Source organism: Erpetoichthys calabaricus, chromosome 2 (assembly GCF_900747795.2).
Source record: "Erpetoichthys calabaricus chromosome 2, fErpCal1.3, whole genome shotgun sequence".
Lineage (NCBI taxonomy): Eukaryota > Metazoa > Chordata > Cladistia > Polypteriformes > Polypteridae > Erpetoichthys > Erpetoichthys calabaricus.
In genome coordinates, this window is record NC_041395.2 from 28,332,958 (window position 1) to 28,353,284 (window position 20,327).

At 43.5% G+C, this 20,327-nt stretch overlaps 1 protein-coding gene across 1 annotated transcript in view; it reads left to right on the forward strand.

The window, feature by feature from the left end:
* Nucleotides 1-20,327, forward strand: part of trpm5 (transient receptor potential cation channel, subfamily M, member 5) — a 193,679-nt gene that overhangs the window by 156,021 nt on the left and 17,331 nt on the right. Inside the window, exons 18-22 of the mRNA XM_051923602.1 lie at nucleotides 1,627-1,745; nucleotides 11,941-12,073; nucleotides 13,713-13,887; nucleotides 18,265-18,433; nucleotides 19,083-19,261. Of these exons, the coding sequence (XP_051779562.1) occupies nucleotides 1,627-1,745; nucleotides 11,941-12,073; nucleotides 13,713-13,887; nucleotides 18,265-18,433; nucleotides 19,083-19,261 (775 nt within the window). The remainder of the gene's footprint in view (nucleotides 1-1,626; nucleotides 1,746-11,940; nucleotides 12,074-13,712; nucleotides 13,888-18,264; nucleotides 18,434-19,082; nucleotides 19,262-20,327) is intronic.

Genomic DNA, 20,327 nt, shown 5'->3' on the forward strand with positions numbered 1-20,327 from the left:
ACAGCGGAGACACGGGTAAAATGAACAAAAAAGACTTGTATTTTCTTCAGCCATGGGACGCATCTTCCCTGTGTCCCACTGGCCCTACACTGTCCCCAAAACACACACAAAAGAAAACACCACAAAATCACCTGTTTTTCTCCTCCACTCCTCCTGGGCAGCTTTGTCCTCCTCCTCCTGACTCTGGTGCCCGAGTGGTGACTGCTGGCTCCCTTTATAGCCCACCCGGAAGTGCTTCAGGTGATTGATGACCTACTGTATATCCGGCTGCACTTCTGGGTGTGGCTGCATTACCGCCCACATGGTCTCAGGAAGTTGTGCAGCTTCCCCTGGAGGTGGCCACGGAGTCCAACAGGGCTAAGCTCCAAAGTCTCATGTCTGTGGCCCTGATGCAACCCAGGAGGGCTGCCACCAAGCTTTCCGGGGGAAGTAGTATGCCACCCATGGCTGTTCCCCTGGACCAAATGTCGAAGGGGCATCCCAACCAGGCATGGACCCTGGCCGTCCACCACAATATATATATATATATATATATATATATATATATATATATATACTGTATATATAAAATCCAACGTCTGTCTGTCTGTATGTCTGTCCAGTTTTCACAAGATAAATACTTAACAGATTTTGATTGGGTTTCTTTCTAGAATTTGCTTGAACATTCCGGTTGATTTTGCGACTTCTCTCATCCCGCTAACTATCACACTTCGGTTGTGGTACTGATTTATTTGTGCAAATCTGAAAGAGACGCTGCGGGCCGATGGGAGGGGGGCGGGGCCCTACTCACTCACGTGCCAGCCTCCGTTCAAGTTTCTCTTGCCACGTGTTGAAGTGCACCTTGCCTCCGCTTAGCTTGCAATGCTTGTTTGTTCAACGGACATTATCATCTACAGATTGTTAAGGAGTAACGTTTGACGTTTTTGAGAGAGAGATCAGAGCTCTGTGTGTTTTAGAGGGTAGCTGCTGATTGCCAGAGATATCACGACCATGTGCTTTTCACCCCACCTGGGGAACGCTCTCCCATCAGACCTGAACACGATCAGATACAGTGCCAATGTGTATTGATTTTTAAAGTTTGTCCTGTTTCACTACTATGTGGGTGCAGCCATGGGGGGCAGCAGCTAGAACTGTATATTAAAAAGAGCAGCACTGACCCCTGAGGGACACCACTCTTAATATCACCTGATGCAGTTCCCCTCACCATAACTCTTTCCTTTGTGTATTTCAGTCAATTTTGTACCCACCTACAGTCCGCGCAGTGAACTCCTCTTCTTTTAGTAGTGGCTTTAACAAGCATGAGTTTGGATACACTTGTGTGTGTCTGCAGAGAGCCTTAATAAGTGTGTGTGTGTGTGTGTGTGTGTGTGCGATCGACTGTAACACAATCCTGTTTTGGACAGTCACACTATTGATACATTTTTAAATTCATTGTCTGTTGTCGGTGTTGTACTACAGTCACCAGTATGTGGGAGGCATGCAAGTAAGAATCTCATTTATCTGTCTATTGTACATGACATTAAACCTGAACTTTATTTCTAAAACTTTTATTTATTTATTAAAAAATTTTATTTATTATAAAATATATAATAATATATTATGTTTTGTTCTTTTGTTTTCTTGTAGAGTTTCTTTACAGATGAAGACACTAACATTCTCAAGAAATGTAAACTCTATGTGGAAGACAATTGGAATAAATGTGATATGGTGGCGATCCTGCTTTTTCTTATTGGAGTCATTTGCAGGTTGGTCATAATTTACACGGCTTTACCTCGATTGATTTTTGTCCTAAAGATGACAACAGATGTTTCCAGTTTGATGCTATTTGTTTTTGCTTAGAAAATCATGCTTTGTGTTTTTGTTATGATGGATACTTAAAATAAATGTGCCAAGAGACGAGAGAATAATAATTATGTTACTATTGTGATTATAGTTATTATAGTTTTGTAGTGATGTTCCACAGGGGTCAGTGCTACAGCTGCTGTTACTTTTAATAAATATAAATGACTTGGATAGTAAAATGAGTAACACGCTGGCTAATTTTGCAGATGTTACCAAGATAAGTGGATTGGCAGAATCTGTTGAATCATCACAGAAGGACTTGTACAGCATACAGGCTTGGGCACATTTGTGGCAGATGAAATTTAATGTCAGTACATGTAAAGTATTACACATAGGTAGTAAAAATGTTAGGTTTAGATAGATAGATAGATAGATAGATAGATAGATAGATAGATAGATAGATAGATAGATAGATAGATAGATAGATAGATAGATACTTTATTAATCCCAAGGGGAAATTCACAATGGGCAGTCGGAAAATCGAGAGTACACCTTATGAGAAGGATTTAGGAGTCAATAGTGGACTCTAAGCTATCGACTGCCAGGCAATGTTCAGAAGTCATTAAGAAGGCTAACAGAATGTCAGGTTATATAGCGCCTTGATGTGTGGAGTACAAGTCACAGGAGGTTCTGCTCAAAGTGCTTTATAACACACTTTGAGGCCTCATCTGGAGTTCTGGGTGCAGTTTTGGTCTCCCGGCTACAAAAAGGACATAGCAGCACTAGAGAAGGTCCAGAGAAGAGCGACTAGGCTGATTCAGGGGCTACAGAGGAAAGATTAAAAGAGCTGAACATTTTCAGTTTAAGCAAAAGAAGATTAACAGGAGATATGATTGAAGTGTTTACAATAATGAAAGGAATTAGTGCAGTGGATCGAGACTGTGACTTTAAAATGAATTCTTCATGAACACGGCAACACAGTTTGAAACTTGTTAAGGGTAAATTTTGCACAAACATTAGGAAGTTTTTCTTCACACTGAGAATCATAGATATTTGGAATAAGCTATCAAGTAGGGTGGTAGACAGTAAGACTTTAGGGACTTTCAAAACCCGACTTGATGTTACTTTAGAAGAATTAAGTGGACAGGACTGGCGAGCTTTGTTGGGCTGAACGGCCTGTTCTCATCTAGAGTGTTCAAATGATTAAGTAGATGAAAGACAGACAGAAGTCAGTTTCCAAAAAGGTCGATGGCACCAGAAACCAAAAACCAGAATCCCAGGCAAAATTTGTAATGCATGATGTAATTCAAAAAAGGTTTCTCTTTCTTAACTTTTAAGCAGTCCAATAGCAAAAAAGATACTGTAATTTGTGTGTGTGTGCGTTTGTGTGTGTCTTTCTAGTGATTTAATTCTGAGTTTATGTTATCTTGTTGTCAAGGACACTCACTGCTGATGTGGTCTTCATTGACTGAATCTCCTTCTGACCCGCCCAAGCTTTATGGAGCTCTGGCAGGAAGGGGCGGAGTCAGTTACCCTCAATGGGTGTCTTCTCTGGACTGTTGAGGGTGACAGGGCTGAGGTGGTTTGTGCTAGCACCCGGGTGGTTTTATGTACCTCAGATAAACCCGTGAGGTGATCCTCTGACGTGCAATCGTAACACCTTCTAGTGAGTGTAATTTACCCTTAACGCATTCCATCTGTGTCCCAGTGTCTTTGTTGAAGACTTAATTATAAAGTAACGGCTGGCATCCACTGTACTAATTCCCTTTATTATTTTAAAGGGATCACATTATGAGACCCAGACTGAGTGCTTACTGGCAGGATTATAGCCCCTTGGGACCCCACAGCAATGAGTGTGGCTGGGGAAAAGGACATATGGGCCTCATTACAAAGGCTGTTGCCCCTGCGACACAACTTTGGATAAGTTGTGGAAAATGAATGCATGAACGAATGACTCACATTGTTGTTTCCATCTTTGTTACGTGTGTCCATGTTTTGGGGTATAAATCAAACACATTCTCTCACAAATAAATTGGAGTTTATTGGTGGTGAGAACATTTTCCTTTGGATTTTGACCTTCGATTTTCGTCAAGTGCCTCCTGGTTTTGATTTCAGCCTATTTAATGATTATTCTTTTGTTTTGCCCCTTTTTATTACTTCATTTCCCAGTCCATTAAATTCAAACTGTCCATCAGGACAAGTCCCTGGCCACCTACCTATTTTGTGTGTTTCATTTTGTTTAATTTACTATTATTTATGTGACTGTGATTTGTAGCGTTGATGATGTCACCAGATGCCTCTTTATAAACGTGGTCGTAGCTCCAACAGCAAGCACACTTCAGTTGGCTAAACAGCAAACCTCATTATAGCATCAATTAATTTTCTTTTCAAGGAAGCAAAGTTTTTGGGTTGCTGCAGGTTTTCTGATTGTCTTCTTGAATTTGATTTTTGGTTTTGATTCAGAGGTTTGTTTGCTCAATTTATTTTGATCCCCCAGTTTTGACCTTTTGTCTGGCACTGGCATCAATTCTAGCTAATGTTATTATCTCCTGGGGGCTCATGTATAAAACTGTTACTTAGATTTGATGCTAAAATTCTGCTTACACCAGAAAGCTAAAAACAACATACAACACAAAAAGGAATCAGATTTATAAAGCCACATTTACATCAGGTCCCAGGCCAAGTTCCTTTAAAAATCTCAAATCAGCTTAGCACTCTGCGTTCCTGTATGCATGTTTAGCCACTCCCTATCACCTCCCACCAATAACCATATATGGCTTTACAAACGCCCTTTTTTGAATATTCATGACTTAATCACTCTATAAATTTGGCCATGTTCCTGAGTGATGTCACACCATGGGAGAACATAGAAAACTCAGTAAATGTGAATTTGAGGTATTACTGACATATTGTGGAGTCTAAGGAGTGGATAGAGGGGCCTGCTCCCCCATGCCCAACAGATGTACTAGGTTACTAAAATAAGTCTCAAATAAAAGATACTTATTTCCTCATTTTTAACCCCACAGTTAATGTAGATGTGTTAATCAACAAATTGGGTGCTTGGTGATGCAGTGGTAGCACTGCTGCCTCGTAGTAAGGAGTCTGGGGGTCTGGGTGCTCCCTGCGTGGAGTTTACATGTGGGTCCATGTGAGTTTGTGCCGGTTTCCTCCTATAGTATAAAAACACATGTAGTTTAGTTGAACTGGTGATACTAAATCATCCCCTGTGTTTGTGTGCCTGTGTGTTCACACTGTAGTGGGCCATGTCTAGCAGTTGTTTCTGCCTATAACCATTGCTTTCTGGGATAGTCTTCAGCTGCCCCTGTCTGGATAAGTGGATTTAGATGATACGTTGATCAGCGGATACTATAATCCATCCCTTCTAAAGCAAGTCACACTTGTACATTGCCAGTCCATAATAGAGATAGAGAAATATGTGTTCAATTCCAATTCTAGTTTAGTTCACTGTTTCAGATTTAGCGTGATCGTGAAGTTATTTCAACTTGTTTTACACATCCGAAAAATATTCCTGTTGGCAAACAGATCATCAGTACAGTACAGTTAGCACTTTGGCAACTGAAACTGGCTATGGCTTATGCCTGCCTGTACAAACAGCGGCGTGTCAATCTGAGCAAATCACCATCACATGTCATAGTTACCCCTGTTGCAAAATATTTTAAAGCACAAAAGTGATATTTGTCTCTTTCATAAAGCAAATATATATCAGAAAGCATTACAAGTCGCACCCAAACTTTACACTATGCCTACATGTTCTAATCTCTTAAAATAAGAAAGTGCCTGTTGTGCCAGAATTAAACTATGTTGACAAAAAAGCTTAAAAACACAACATTTTCTGTAATTTTAATATTGTTAATGACGTTTGTGTCCTTTTTCTTGGTGATGAGTGACTTATATACTGATTTAGATGTCCTATAGCTGTTGTCTAGGAGTCGTATGCTGATTTCAAGCCAACATTATCCAAGACCATCACACAGAAATCCGAAGCTCTCTGTATTTTTACAAGTTTAGAACAACAGAGTTTAGAAAATGGATGAGTGGACAGACATCAGAATGTGACTGATGCGTCATCGAAATACAGTTTTCTAATCACTTCGTTGTCCTACCAACTAAATCACCAAAATGTCAGCACCCAAAAAGTTTGCATTGAACCTCTGAAAGTAAGCAAGTTTTTTTACATAAGGCCCCTTGACTTTTCTGTCACTTGAAATAATCCCAGAGATCCTGTCTCAAATAATTAAGAAGGTTAAGACAATGATAAGACCAGCAGTGATGTATGGAGCTGAGTGAGACATGGACAGTAAATGGAGCTCAGGAGAAGTTAGATGTGGCAGAAGTGAAAATGTTCAGATGGATGTGTGGAGTTACAAAAAAAGACAGAATAAGAAATGAGACAATCAAATGTACAACAAAAGTACAGGAAACTAGGCTGAAGTAATGAGGAGAGACCATGAATATGTGGGGAAAAGTGTGATGGAAATGGATGTACAGGAGAAGAGAAAGCAAGCATGACCAAAGTGGATGTGGATGGATAAAGAAAGACTTGAAGGAAAAGGGCTTGATTGGCGAGGACGTGCAGGACTGAGCTGTCTGGAGAAGGTTGATCAAGCACATAGCTTAACAGAGAAGTGGGAAAAGAGGAAGAAGAAGAAAAAGAAGAGGAATATGATTCACCAAACTACCCTAAACTCTGTATAAAGGTCAAGTTTGACTTCAGGGTGGCATGGTGGCAGCCTGAATGGAGTTTGTATGTTCTCCGTGTGTCTGTATGGGTTCCTTCTTAATGCTCTGGTTTACTCCCACAGTCCAAAGTCATGCAGGTTGTGTGAATTGGGGACATTAAGATGTCCCATGTATGTACATTTGCCCTGCGATGGATTGGTGCCCTGTGCAGAGGTTTTCCTAACTTGTATCCTATGCTAGCTGGGATATCTGGGATATGCTCCAGTCCCCTCCATGACCCTGGTCTGGAATAAGCGGTTAGAATGACTTGACATGATGATTTTGAGTTGGAATCTTAGAAGGTAATCAAAATCATGTGTTGCCTTTAGAAGATGTAATTCAGAAACACAATATTAACTTTTTCTATTTGCTGGTGACACCTAATTGTATTTAACAAGTAAATCAAATAATATGGTTATATGTAACACTGTGGGTAAATGATAATTATGTGTGTTCAGAAGATCATTTAGTGCATAGTAAACCTATAAATAACAAGGCAACACTGTACGTAATTGCTTAAATTTAGTGAATGCATTAATTTTAATTCAGTTGAATCCATTAAAACGTAAGTGTTATCTTTAACTAGGACTTAAGTCTGTAGTCACGACATTTCTATGCTTTCTAAAAATCTGTTTTGTGCAACTTAGAAATAAGACCTTCATTATCTGACATTTAATGAATGAGTTTAAAGTATTTCTTTGTTGGCTCATCCCCAGCATCCATGTCAGAAAAGCACAGACAGTCGATAACAGGAACATCGATCGCATTTACTTCATTGGTCAAATATATGATATACTGTTGCACCAGACATAATCAAATGTAAAAAAACTAATAAAAAATCAATTAAAACATACAAAAGCAAACAAAACAAAGATGAAATTATCTTAAACTATTAACTGAAAAATCAATAAAAGGGCATAAAATGTGACACGTCTTCCTTGTAAAAAAAGAACAGTGGTGAGCAGCAATAGGAAAGGGAAGAAAAACTTCACAAAAGAGTAGTGGACACAGTTTATGGAGGAAAAACTAAAGAAGTGTTGTTCTCCAAGAATCATTGAAGCCTCCATGGACTTGCACAGGCACCAGGATCGCACCTTCCACATGCCCACCGTGTGCTCTACAACAGTGTGTGTGCTTTGGTGTGCCGTGTTCTACATCGCCACTGCCAATACTGGATTTATCAGAGGATACCCACTGTCTCCCAGTAACCAGCCAACACCAAGCACACCCCCTCTTGTCATCTGACACACTACAGTTCTGGACCAGATATACACATCATGTGTTCTCCCAGGCCATTTGGCCACAATGTCTGTAAAATTCCCCGGACAGCTGCCTATCACCTGAACGTTTAGCATCAGTTTTTGAGCAGAGAAGCATGGCGCTTCCTGACGGCTTGGAAGAAAAGGAAAAATACAAGCTCTTAATAGTTACACATAAATTTTAATACATTTTGCTGTAACTTGATTTATTATAATGATTCATAAAGAAACATTGACATACTGTATTAGCTTAAATTCTGTCTAAAGTATACTGTATATGGGTGCTGATGTGAAAACCTGCAAACACAGGCAGCGTTGCCATTAGGCAGCGACACGCGGCCGCACACTGGCTCTGACTTGCCAGCACAGGGGCTCAGCTGCTGGGAAAGGAAGCAGGCGGCCTTAGGCTTACCGGAGAGAAAAAACCCTAGCGCAGGGGTTGGCAACCTTTCAGCGGTGTTGTGCCAAACCTACGTTACAATGTTATTCCATATGCAGAAATAATTTACCAATCTACTCTCTATATATAAAACCCTAAGCCTAAAAGTGCAATGAATGTGTGCAACAATTTCATGTCACGTTTTTTGTCACACTTTAAATCGGGCTTATTTTAAAACCAACATAGAGTTCATTCGTAAAGTATTCACAGCGCATCACTGTTTCCACATTTTGTTATTTTACAGCCTTATTCCAAAATGGATTAAATTCATTTTTTTCCTCAAAATTCTACACACAACACCCCATAATGACAATGTGAAAAAAGTTTACTTGAGGTTTTTGCAAATTTATTAAAAATAAAAAAACTGATGCACTTCCGGATGCACTGTATATATGTTTGGTATCATTCTTTTCAGAATTTATCAAACTTTAATGTGATGTTGTTAGATTTTCAGATTCTTATTCCGTTTTTTAAATTATAAACTTAAAAATTTTAAGAACTCACGTCCCGCGAGACGAGACTTTGTGCCAAAAGATTCAACAATGCCCAGGACTGGAAACAATAGACAAAGAGTAGAACAGCTGTTGTACAGACTTTTAAATGTTCGAAGTGCCACTTGAGATGTAGATCACATGGCACAGCAGCAGCAGCTGAAAGAGCAAAGAGGAGGTAAAAAAAACAAAACTGTATTTGTTTCCCATTGTATCACCATTTAAGAGGGGGTTTCAGATGAGCGACTGCGTCTCCTTGGGGTGCGTTCAGCCCCTCTCTTCACAACGTAAGCGGCAGAGATGTGAAGTGCGTAGCGCAGGCTGGGGGGGTTAGCGAGTGAAGTGAGCAGGGGGTAAGCCCCCCAGTTTTGCTACTGTATATATAGTATCAAAATCGGTCCAGTTATAATAGGCATACTTTTGAAGCCCATTACAAGCAGATCCACCATCTCAGAGGACCTGTCCTGGGCTATAATAGGCAAAGCACAACAACACCTCTGTTTTCTCAGGAAGCTAAGGAAAGCTGACCTCCCCCAGAAGCTGCTGGTTCATTTCTATAGATGCACTATAGAGAGCATCTTAACTAACTGCATGATGGCCTGCAGGTACAACAGCTGCACCGAGGCTGCTAAAGAAGCCCTGCAGCGGGTCATAAAAACAGCAGAGGCCATTATTGGAACTGTACTGCCATCACTCAAACCCTTGTACAAGACTCGCTGTATGAGAAGGGCCAAAAAAACATTCTCAAGGACAAAACTCATCCTGGAAATTCTTTGTTTGAGCTCCTCCCGTCAGGAAGATGCTTTAGGTCAATCCGTGTACGCACAAACAGACTAAAATATAGCTTTTTCCCATCTGCCATAAATTTTCTGAACTCTGGATCTCCGCAGTCTGAGATCATTTTTAACTGAACATGTGCAATAAGCTATATTGGTAATGTGCAATATACTAATGTAATACAATCTAGAATATGTAATGTACTATTCATTAACAGGTGCAATAACAATTTATGCTGCTGTACTTTGAGCAATAATAATTTGCTCTGGTTACTTGATCACTTAACACTGTATTTGACATATTTGGAATTATTTGACTTTTCTTTAAATGCACCTTGGGGCTGTCACAAAAAGTAATTTTGTTGTGTTACACAATGACAATAAAGTGCTTGAACTTGATCTTATATTATTGGTCATTCAATATTTTAAAATACATAGGATCATAGGTGAAAAGAATGTTTTGTCAAATTTTCAACACATTAATTAACAATTGCATTACAAATTGTAAATTACATTTTTTTTTCAATACAAGATACATAGTTTAAATAAGAAAAAATTATCAAGAATTCAAATATGATTAATCATTCTTTATTATTAATCAGAGCTATTAATCCATTAATGTGAAGCAATTGTATAAATACATTTGGTGGCTTTATTTTTGGTTCCAATTATTTGACTAAAATAAGTAGTTTGTTTCTTAAAGCCAGAAACGGCCCTTTTTAGAGCTTCACTTTTCTCATTAGAATTTTTAAACGTGGACTGATGTTTAGTTTGATAATGTCTTTGTACACTTCATGTACAATCCTCAACACTTTCACAGCACTATCCTTTTGTTGCTCAAATCCATATTCACTCATCCAAGAGTCGTGAAAAGAGCAAACATCAAGTTTTTCCCTTTTATGAGTCATTTTAGGGCAGTATATTACTTAATAATAACAAGAGATTTGTTTTAACGTACCACAGCTGTGGTACACATGGTTTCCCTTTACATTTGAGTCGCATGAGCAAAACATAGGTGGGGACGCAGAGCGCAAACGTATGTGCTGTGATTAAAATATAATAATGAGGTTTGTTTTAATGTACCACGACCTGCACTGAACACATCATTTCCATGTACATGTCAGTCGCATTCGCAAAATGTAGGTGACTTCATGAACGCATGCGCTGTAATCAAAATATCATTTTTTTTACTATATTTCAATTCAGTCAGAGTGCCATTGAAAATCGTTCTGCGTGCCGTAGGTTGCCGACCCCTGCTCTAGTGTTTAATAATCAACTCTTAAACTCTTATATAGCTCAAGCCGGCTAACACAATGCATTTTGCTTTAACTTGATCACCTAAGGTATTGATAAGCCTTAATATATACATTTTAATGCCATCTAAATTATTTATATGTTCATGCGCTAACATAGCTTGCTTAGTTTTCTTAATAACTAAAGATCGGTGGACGCTTGTGGAAGTTTTGTTTAATCTCCTGTTTACTCTTCAGCCAGTTGGAAGCCTCAGCAGCTGTGTTCCCAAAACAAAGGTCTGCTTACTCGGTTCCTTTAGAGAACACAATGTCCTTGATCCAGAGAAATTCAAAACAAAGCAAGTGGAAAAAACAGGCAGGCCAGCAGCCCTTATGCTAAAATTAATGGTGACCTTTTAAGCCGCTTCAGGTATAAGCTTTTAATAGCTAAAAGCACTTAAACTAACAATAAGGCACATTGATCCTCAATCTAATAAGTGGGAAGGACCAATCAGGAAAGGGCCATAAAATAAACACAACCAAATCAGAGCACGATTACTGTTTCGTTTTCTGAAAACTCCATTTTTTAGCCATCCACACCAGTTTACGGCGTTTTAAAAGTCTTTGTTTTCAAGGGTCGAAAAATATTGGGGTAGTGTGGACGAAAAGTGGAAATGTAGATAGATGTGTGTGTCTCTCAATGAAAAAACATTATTGTGCATGGGGCGTTATTTTTGTATCTGTGTAACAACATCTTATGTCTTGCGCTGAGATAATAAAAAGTCCACCTAACTTAACCTAACCTATCCTAATTAAGCTAAATTGTCCCTGTGTGGGTATGTGTGCCCTGTTCTGGACGGTTACAACTGTGAAATAAATGGGACGATGAGAAAAACAAATCAATAAAGATGTAAAGAGAAATGAAAGTGGAACGTTTTATATAACTGAGGTCATGTGACATCTAGTTAGTCGTTGCCAGTGAGTAAGTCACATCACTGAGCGGGGTTCTCATTGTGGACATTATTGAACAAATCCATCACACACTTGTGATTTGTTAGTTGCTTTGAATAAAGGCGACACCTCAATTACTTTGTTTAGCACGAATTCCTGCTGATACATTGTGTACCATTTAATTTTTTGTCTTAATGAGTTTTATTCTTTAAAGTTTTTTTCTGTGTTGTGTTCTGATACAGCAGCTTACTGAATGTTTCCCTCTTGCAGGATGATAGAGTCGACATATGAAGCTGGCCGAACAGTCCTGGCTTTGGATTTCATGGTTTTCACTTTGCGACTTATTCACATTTTTGCTATCCATAAGCAACTGGGACCTAAGATAATTATTGTTGAAAGAATGGTAAGTGTTCAAATAAAGAAGTTGCTTTCTTTAACATATTTTTAAACAAATGACCTTTTGTGGTGTGATGCTGATCAGAATGGTGGGGTAGACGAGTGACAGAGAAAGCTCAGATGACATCAATGAAGTGCTCTGCCAAGGCCTGAGTCCTCCTATTAGCTAAAGCCGTAAAGACACAGCTTCTTAGAGATGTAATCATCCTAGTGAGCTATGGGTCTTCCTCAAGTTCTGCGTCCAGCTGTAAAACCTCCACAGGGAGGTGTCCAGTAGGCATTCGTATCAGATGTCCGAATCATCTCATTTGGCTCCTCTCAATACGGAGGGTCAGAGCCAAGCAGATACTACTTCTGAACAATGCAAGCAGAGCACTTCCTGGTGATGTCAGTTGAGCTGTCTACTCAGCTCCCAGCACCCTGTGCAGCACTACACTACACATCATGTCCCCACAATGCAAATCCAGACCACTACGTCAAGTGCATTGCTGTGGAAACAGCTGGTTGCCAGCACAGCGTATGGATTGCAACAGCCCTTAGAAACAATGTCTTTATGGCTTTAGCTAATAGAAGACACCATGCCTTCACTGAGTAGATACTGTTTATGAAAACAAAACACACTGGTCTTCACCACCACTCCTCCCGGCATGCGTTGTCCTCCTCCTCCCGACTCTGGCTCCTTACAGGTATATAGCCCACCTCTAAGTGTTTCAGGTGATAATTAACCTAATTCAGGCTGCACTTCTGGGTGTGGCTGCTTTCCAGCCCAAACGGGCTCCCCCTGGTGGTGGCCACAGAGTCCAACAAGGCTGAACTCCAAGCTCCCATGCCTGTGGCCCTGATGCAACCATCAAGTGTTCCAGGGGAAGTAGTATGTAGTCCATGGCAATTCTCCCGGACCAAGTGTTGAAGGGGCGTCCCGGCTGGGCATGGGCCCAAGCCATCCGTCACACCATCTATAATTTAAAATCCATGACACTACAGCACCAATTGGCCCAGTCGTAATCCATGTAAATTCTGTATTTTTCCTGCGTGTCTTATTCTGTGTTTATACAGGGTTCCAGTTTTCCTCTCTCATCTCCCCAAAATGTGCATGTTAGGTAAATTGGCCTCACGGGTGGTCCATGACTGGCTTTGGGGGTGAGTGGGCTCTGAAACTTGGCTGATTCCTGTCTTGCAGCCAATGCTTTCAAGATAGATTGTGGCCCTCGGTGAGCCTGAATTGCATTACGTGAGTCTGAGAATGCCATCTTAATGCAATTGAGAGGGATCAGGTCACCATAACACTGCTTTCTGTACATAACTCAAAGTGATGATGTGTTGTGTAAAATCAGGTGAAACATAAATTGAAGCATTATTTCTAATTTTTAAGAATGACTCATCGTTGAGTGTTTTTGTGTACAGAACCTGGCGCTGTGAGGCCCTTTAGCACTCTTTGCCTTTCCAGTGACTCCAGTGACCTTTCAGTTACAACACTTCTATCATTGCATTGGCTCATACCGTTCAACAGCAATTTCTTTACTGATTAGCTAATCTCACCAAAATCATACATACTGTATTTATAAAGATGTATTAAATCCAGGCTGCCAAAGCCTAGGTCTCACATCATTCATGATGCTACTCTTCTTTGTGATCTTCTGTTGCAGATGAAAGATGTGTTCTTCTTTCTCTTCTTCCTGACCGTTTGGTTGATTGCCTATGGGGTGGCAACACAGGCGCTGCTGCATCCAAATGAGGCGCGAGTGGAATGGATCTTCAGGAGAGTTCTGTACAGGCCCTACCTGCACATATTCGGCCAGATCCCACTGGAAGAGATTGATGGTAAAGAGAAAAACAAAAATCAATGGAAAAATCCAATGTAGTGGTGAAAGTTTGCAATATTTATTTTCTTATTGTTGTTGAAATGTAAAGAGAATTTAAAAAATAAATTGAGAGAACGTGATCAGGAACACGCAAACCCCTCCACCACGATAAGGTGGCGGTTCGAGGAGGGGTCGTCATAGGAGGTTTGTATAACCGCTCTTTGTCTCATCCCTCACCTAGGACCAGTTTGCCACACAAACCCCTATGTCCCAGTGATCCTAGGAGCTCTGTTGTCCGGGGCTTTATGCCCCTGGTAGGGCCACCCAAGGCAAACTGGTCCTAGGTGAGGGATGAGACAAAGAGCGGTTATACAAACCTCCTATGGCGAATAAAAAATTTGGACGGCGTTTTCCCTCGCCCGGACGCGGGTCACCAGGCCCTCCCTCTGGAGCCAGGCCTGGAGGTGGGGCTCGATGGCGAGCGCCTGGTGGCCGGGCCTGCACCCATGGGGCTCTGCCGGGCACAGCCCGAAGAGGCAACGTGGGTCCCCCTTCCCATGGGCTCACTACCTATGGGAAAGGCCAAGGAGGTCGGGTGCAGTGTGAGTTGGGTGGTGGCCGAAGGCGGGGACCTTGGCGGTCCGATCCTTGGTTACAGAAGCTGGCTCTTGGGACGTGGAATGTCACCTCTCTGAAGGGGAAGGAGCCTGGGCTTGTGCGTGAGGTTGAGAGGTTCTGGCTAGATATAGTCGGGCTCACCTCGACGCACGGCTTGGACTCTGGAACCAATCTCCTTGAGAGGGGCTGGACTCTCTACCACTCTGGAGTTGCCCCCGGTGAGATACGCCGAGTGGGTGTGGGTATACTTATTGCCCCCCGACTTGGAGCCTGTTCATTGGGGTTTACCCCGGTGGACGAGAGGGTAGCCTCCCTCCGACTTCGGGTGGGGGGATGGGTCCTAACTGTTGTTTGTGCGTGTGAGCCGAACAGCAGTTCGGAGTACCCACCCTTTTTGGAGTCCCTGGAGGGTGTGCTAGAGGGCATACCATCTGGGGACTCCCTCGTACTGCTGGGAGACTTCAATGCTCACGTGGGCAATGACAGTGAGACCTGGAAGGGCATGATTGGGAGGAATGGCCCCCCCGATCTGAACCCGAGTGGCGTTTTATTATTGGACTTCTGTGCTCGTCACGGATTGTCCATAACGAACACCATGTTCAAGCATAGGGGTGTTCATATGTGCACTTGGCACCAGGACACCCTAGGCCTCAGTTCGATGATCGACTTTGTGGTCGTGTCGTCGGACTTGCGGCCACATGTCGTGGACACTTGGGTGAAGAGAGGGGCGGAGCTGTCAACTGATCACCACCTGGTGGTGAGTTGGCTTCGATGGTGGGGGAGGTTGCCAGTCAGGCCTGGTAGGCCCAAACGTGTTGTGAGGGTCTGCTGGGAACATCTGGCAGAGCCCCCTGTCAGAAGTAGCTTCAACTCCCACCTCCGGCAGAACTTCGACCACATCCCGAGGGAGGTGGGGGACATTGTGTCTGAATGGGCCATGTTCCGTGCCTCTATTGTTGAGGCAGCTGACCGGAGCTGTGGCCGTAAGGTGGTCGGTGCCTGTCGTGGTGGCAATCCCCGAACCCGTTGGTGGACACCGGAGGTGAGGGATGCCGTCAAGCTGAAGAAGGAGTCCTACCGGTCCCTTTTGTCCTGTGGGACCCCGGAGGCAGCTAATAGGTACCGGCAGGCCAAGCGGAATGCGGCTTCGGTGGTTGCTGAGGCAAAAACTCGGGCATGGGAGGAGTTTGGGGAGGCCATGGAGAACGACTTTCAGACGGCTTCGAGGAGATTCTGGTCCACCGTCCGGCGTCTCAGGAGGGGGAAGCAGTGCAGTGTCAACACTGTATATGGTGGGGATGGTGCGCTGCTGACCTCAACTCGGGACGTTGTGGGTCAGTGGGGGGAGTACTTCGAAGACCTCCTCAATCCCAATAACATGCCTTCCAATGAGGAAGCAGAGCCTGGGGACTCGGAGGTGGGCTCCCCCATCTCTGGGACTGAGGTCACCGAGGTGGTCAAAAAACTCCTTGGTGGCAGGGCCCCGGGGGTGGATGAGATACGCCCGGAGTTCCTCAAGGCTCTGGATGTTGTAGGGCTGTCTTGGTTGACACGTCTCTACAACATCACATGGACATCAGGGACAGTGCCTCTGGATTGGCAGACCGGGGTGGTGGTCCCCTTCTTTAAGAAGGCGGATCGGAGGGTGTGTTCCAACTACAGAGGGATCACACTCCTCAGCCTCCCTGGAAAAGTCTATTCGGGGGTTCTGGAGAGGAGGGTCCGTCAGATAGTCGAACCTCGGATTTAGGAGGAACAGTGTGGTTTTCGTCCTGGTCGCGGAACTGTGGACCAGCTCTACACCCTTAGCAGGGTCCTGGAGGGTGCATGGGAGTTCGCCCAACCAGTCTACATGTGTTTTGTGGACTTGGAAAAGGCGTTCGACCGTGTTCCTCGGGGAATCCTGTGGGGGGTGCTCCGGGAGTATGGAGTACCGGACCCCCTGATAAGGGCTGTTCGGTCCCTGTACAACCGGTGTCAGAGCTTGGTCCGCATTGCCGGCAGTAAGTCGAACCCGTTTCCAGTGAGAGTTGGACTCCACCAGGGCTGCCCTTTGTCACCGATTCTGTTCATAACTTTTATGGACAGAATTTCTAGGCGCAGCCAGGGTGTTGAGGGGGTCCGGTTTGGTGGACTCAGGATTGGGTCACTGCTTTTTGCAGATGATGTTGTCCTGTTTGCTTCATCAGGCCGTGATCTTCAGCTCTCTCTGGATCGGTTCGCAGCTGAGTGTGAAGCGGCTGGGATGGGAATCAGCACCTCCAAATCCGAGACCGTGGTCCTCAGCCGGAAAAGGGTGGAGTGCCCTCTCAGGGTTGGGAATGAGATCCTGCCCCAAGTGCAGGAGTTCAAGTATCTCGGGGTCTTGTTCACGATTGAGGGAAGAATGGAGCGTGAGATCGACAGGCGGATCGGTGCGGCATCCGCAGTAATGCGGGCGCTGCATCGGTCTGTCGTGGTGATAAAGGAGCTGAGCCGCAAGGCAAAGCTCTCAATTTACCGGTTGATCTACACTCCTACCCTCACCTATGGTCATGAGCTATGGGTAGTGACCGAAAGAACGAGATCGCGAATACAAGCGGCTGAAATGAGTTCCTCCGCAGGGTGTCTGGGCTCTCCCCTAAAGATAGGGTGAGAAGCTCAGTCATCCGGGAGGGGCTCAGAGTAGAGCCGCCGCTCCTCCGCATCGAGTAGAGTCAGATGAGGTGGCTTGGGCATCTGATTAGGATGCCTCCTGGACGCCTCCCTGGTGAGGTGTTCCGGGCATGTCCAACCGGGAGGAGACCCCGGGGAAGACCCAGGACACGCTGGAGGGACTATGTCTCCCGGCTGGCCTGGGAACGCCTCGGGATTCTCCCGGAAGAGCTAGAAGAAGTGGCCGGGGAGAGGGAAGTCTGGGCATCTCTGCTCAAGCTGCTGCCCCTGCGACCCGACCTCGGATAAGCGGAAGAGGATGGATGGATGGATGGGCTTCAAATTTAAAATTCTGAAGTTACAATTAAGTTTTGGGGGATTTGTTGAAGATACAGGAATCTTTTTGGGCTGTGAAATTAAATTTAATGAGCTACTAGTGCGTTTAGTTGAGTACAAGTGCAGAATTGAGGTTTTCCTCGCAGCGTGGTGGGCTGACACTCCTTGAGTGAGTGAGAAGCTCAGCGATTCAGGAGAGCCTCAGAGTAGTCGATGCTCCTCCAGATTGAGAGATTTAGTCATGTTGTAAGGATGGCCCCTGGGTGTCTCCACCTGAAGCTTCTCCTTGCATATCCCACTGGGCAGAGACCTTACGACAGACTCAGGACTTTCTGGAAGAATTAGATCTTTCAGCTGACTTGGGAGTGCCTGAGAATTGTCCATGAAGAGCTGGAATCTGTAGCCTGGGACAGGAAAATCCTGGCCTGCTGACACCGCAACCCTCACCAGAAGAATCAGTTAAGGAAATGAGATAAGATGAGATGTGTGTCTAGCTGTTAGGATTTGGTGCCAGATCTTTGCTACCCCATAAAAATATCTAGTGGTGCTCCACATCAGCATGTGATGAAGCGATCTTACACACTAGTGGTCAACACACACTGCTAGGAGTACGAGTCGACAGCAAGGCCCAGAGCCCAACTTTCAGGAACTCCAATTGTGAAAATGTTAACCACTGTGATGTATCCTGTTCTTATAGGCTGACATTTTTCATTTACTGTTTTGATTTGCCATATAAATAGTCAGAATGGTGACATTGCTGTAAAGCTAATGCTGTATACTTTGTGTTTTCTGTTTCCTCTCATTACAGTTGCTCGCATGCCACAGACAAACTGTTCCTACAACCCAATTGACATATTTAATGATACATTCCCCTCATGTCCAAACCTGTATGCAAACTGGTTGGTCATATTACTGCTGGTCATTTTTCTACTGGTCACCAACGTGCTGCTTCTCAACCTGTTGATTGCAATGTTCAGGTAAGTAGGCTGATCATTTAGCAGATCAATGGCATTGGACATTCAACCACAAGACTGTGTGGCTTTACTGTTTGACCCTGACTGCATCACCAAAGCCTCAGACCCAAAAAAAGATTTTAGTCCGCTGCAATTAAATAAAACATGAAAACTTCCAAGATTGTGGTACCAATGCACAATAGTCACTCCAGGAAAGGAAAAAGTTACAAAATTCAGTGCCCACCTGTAACTCTGATTGAGTGACTTAATTTTCCTAGGTATAGATAAAAAAAAAGTATGAAATGTATTGTGGGCACCATCTGGGTAGCCTCCTTTAATTGGCACAAGCAAAATAACAGAAATGGCGCAGTGGGTGCAAAAGCAAAGTCAGCCCTAGGTAGCCTAGTAAGCACTCAAAATTGATTCTGTCAGCAGGAGGTGCAGTCAAAATGAGACCGCCCCTTTTTAGAGTGGAAGGGGTGGAGACAGATCTGGACTCTGTGGGCGGGGCTAGGCGTTCTACTTGGGCGTCTTCTTGGAACTACAGGTGGCAAAAGAAGACACAGTTAGCGACGGTGATGTCCAGGCACACATGGGTGGCAGTATATATGAATATCTTTCTGTATAACTATAAACAACATCTCAAGAATGATTTACTTGCAACATTTTCCAGCTACACCTTCCAGGTAGTTCAAGGTAACACAGACATCTTCTGGAAGTTTCAGCGGTATAACCTGATTGTGGAGTACTATAACAGGCCAGCCCTGGCACCGCCTTTCATCATCATCAATCACCTCTTCCAGGCGGTCTGCAGCATGTTCAACAAGGCTGAATCCAAGCAGGAGCACCTTGGTGAGTTGGATGCATTTTATTGAACTGCCATAGTGAATTCTTTACCACTCGGTCATGGTCAATGTGGAGTTCGTATGTTCTCTTCAGTTTGTGTTTTTCGGGGTGGGGTTCTCCAATTTTCTTTCCATGTCTCAAAGATGCAAGTATTAGGTGAAATGGAGATTCTAAATTTGCCCAATGTGGGTGACCTGCTGTTGCCTGTTGTGCCATCCTTCCTGCTTCTGAAATGGACTCCACACTCTACCACCCTGAAATGGATTCAGTGGGTTTGAAGGTGGATCGATGGATGGATTTTATTTTCTCAACACCCAAAACGCTGAATATTTTTATTACAGGCATGCCGATGATGAGTTGCTCCCTTAAAGGAGTACTGCATACAAAAATGATTTTTTTGTTATACATTACTTGACTAATATTTGAGGGTAAATCAGAAAGGAAATGCATTTTGAAAATTACAATGTAACCACAATGGGTAGAAGCTGACACAATATGACATATTTGCAATGGCTTATGGGTAGCTTGAGCACACACAGCACTGTCGTTAGTTTAGTTAGAGCTAAGGTCAAATCAACATGGACACTCTGGTGCTGGATTGCACCATTGTTGAACAATGCTCTGTGGTGAGATTTCTTTGAGTAGAGGGAGTGAAACCTGTTGAAATTCACCCAAGGATGTCGGCTTGCAGCTCAGTAAGCTGGTTTGTTGCCCATCTTCCGTAGACTTTATGGTACCCCAAGTCATCATGCACTATAGCATGTGCAGACCCAAAGCTGATATCCAAATGTGAAGCAACAGCGGACAACATAATCTGTCAGTCTTCTCTGATGACAAATCCACATGTCTGTTATTCAGCTGCTAGCTCAAAAAGTCATTACCATGACTCTTTAGGTTACCTATTGTTAAGGTTGCCACCCAGGAATCTTACCCAGCAGGGACTCTCACAGCCTGGAAGAACAGGTAAAGACCGCTTGCACAAGGCTTTGTCTCCCCCAGTATGGTATGCATCTTGGCTAAGGGATTACCATGGATTCTCATAAGGCATCATGGGAACTGGAGTTTGTTGACT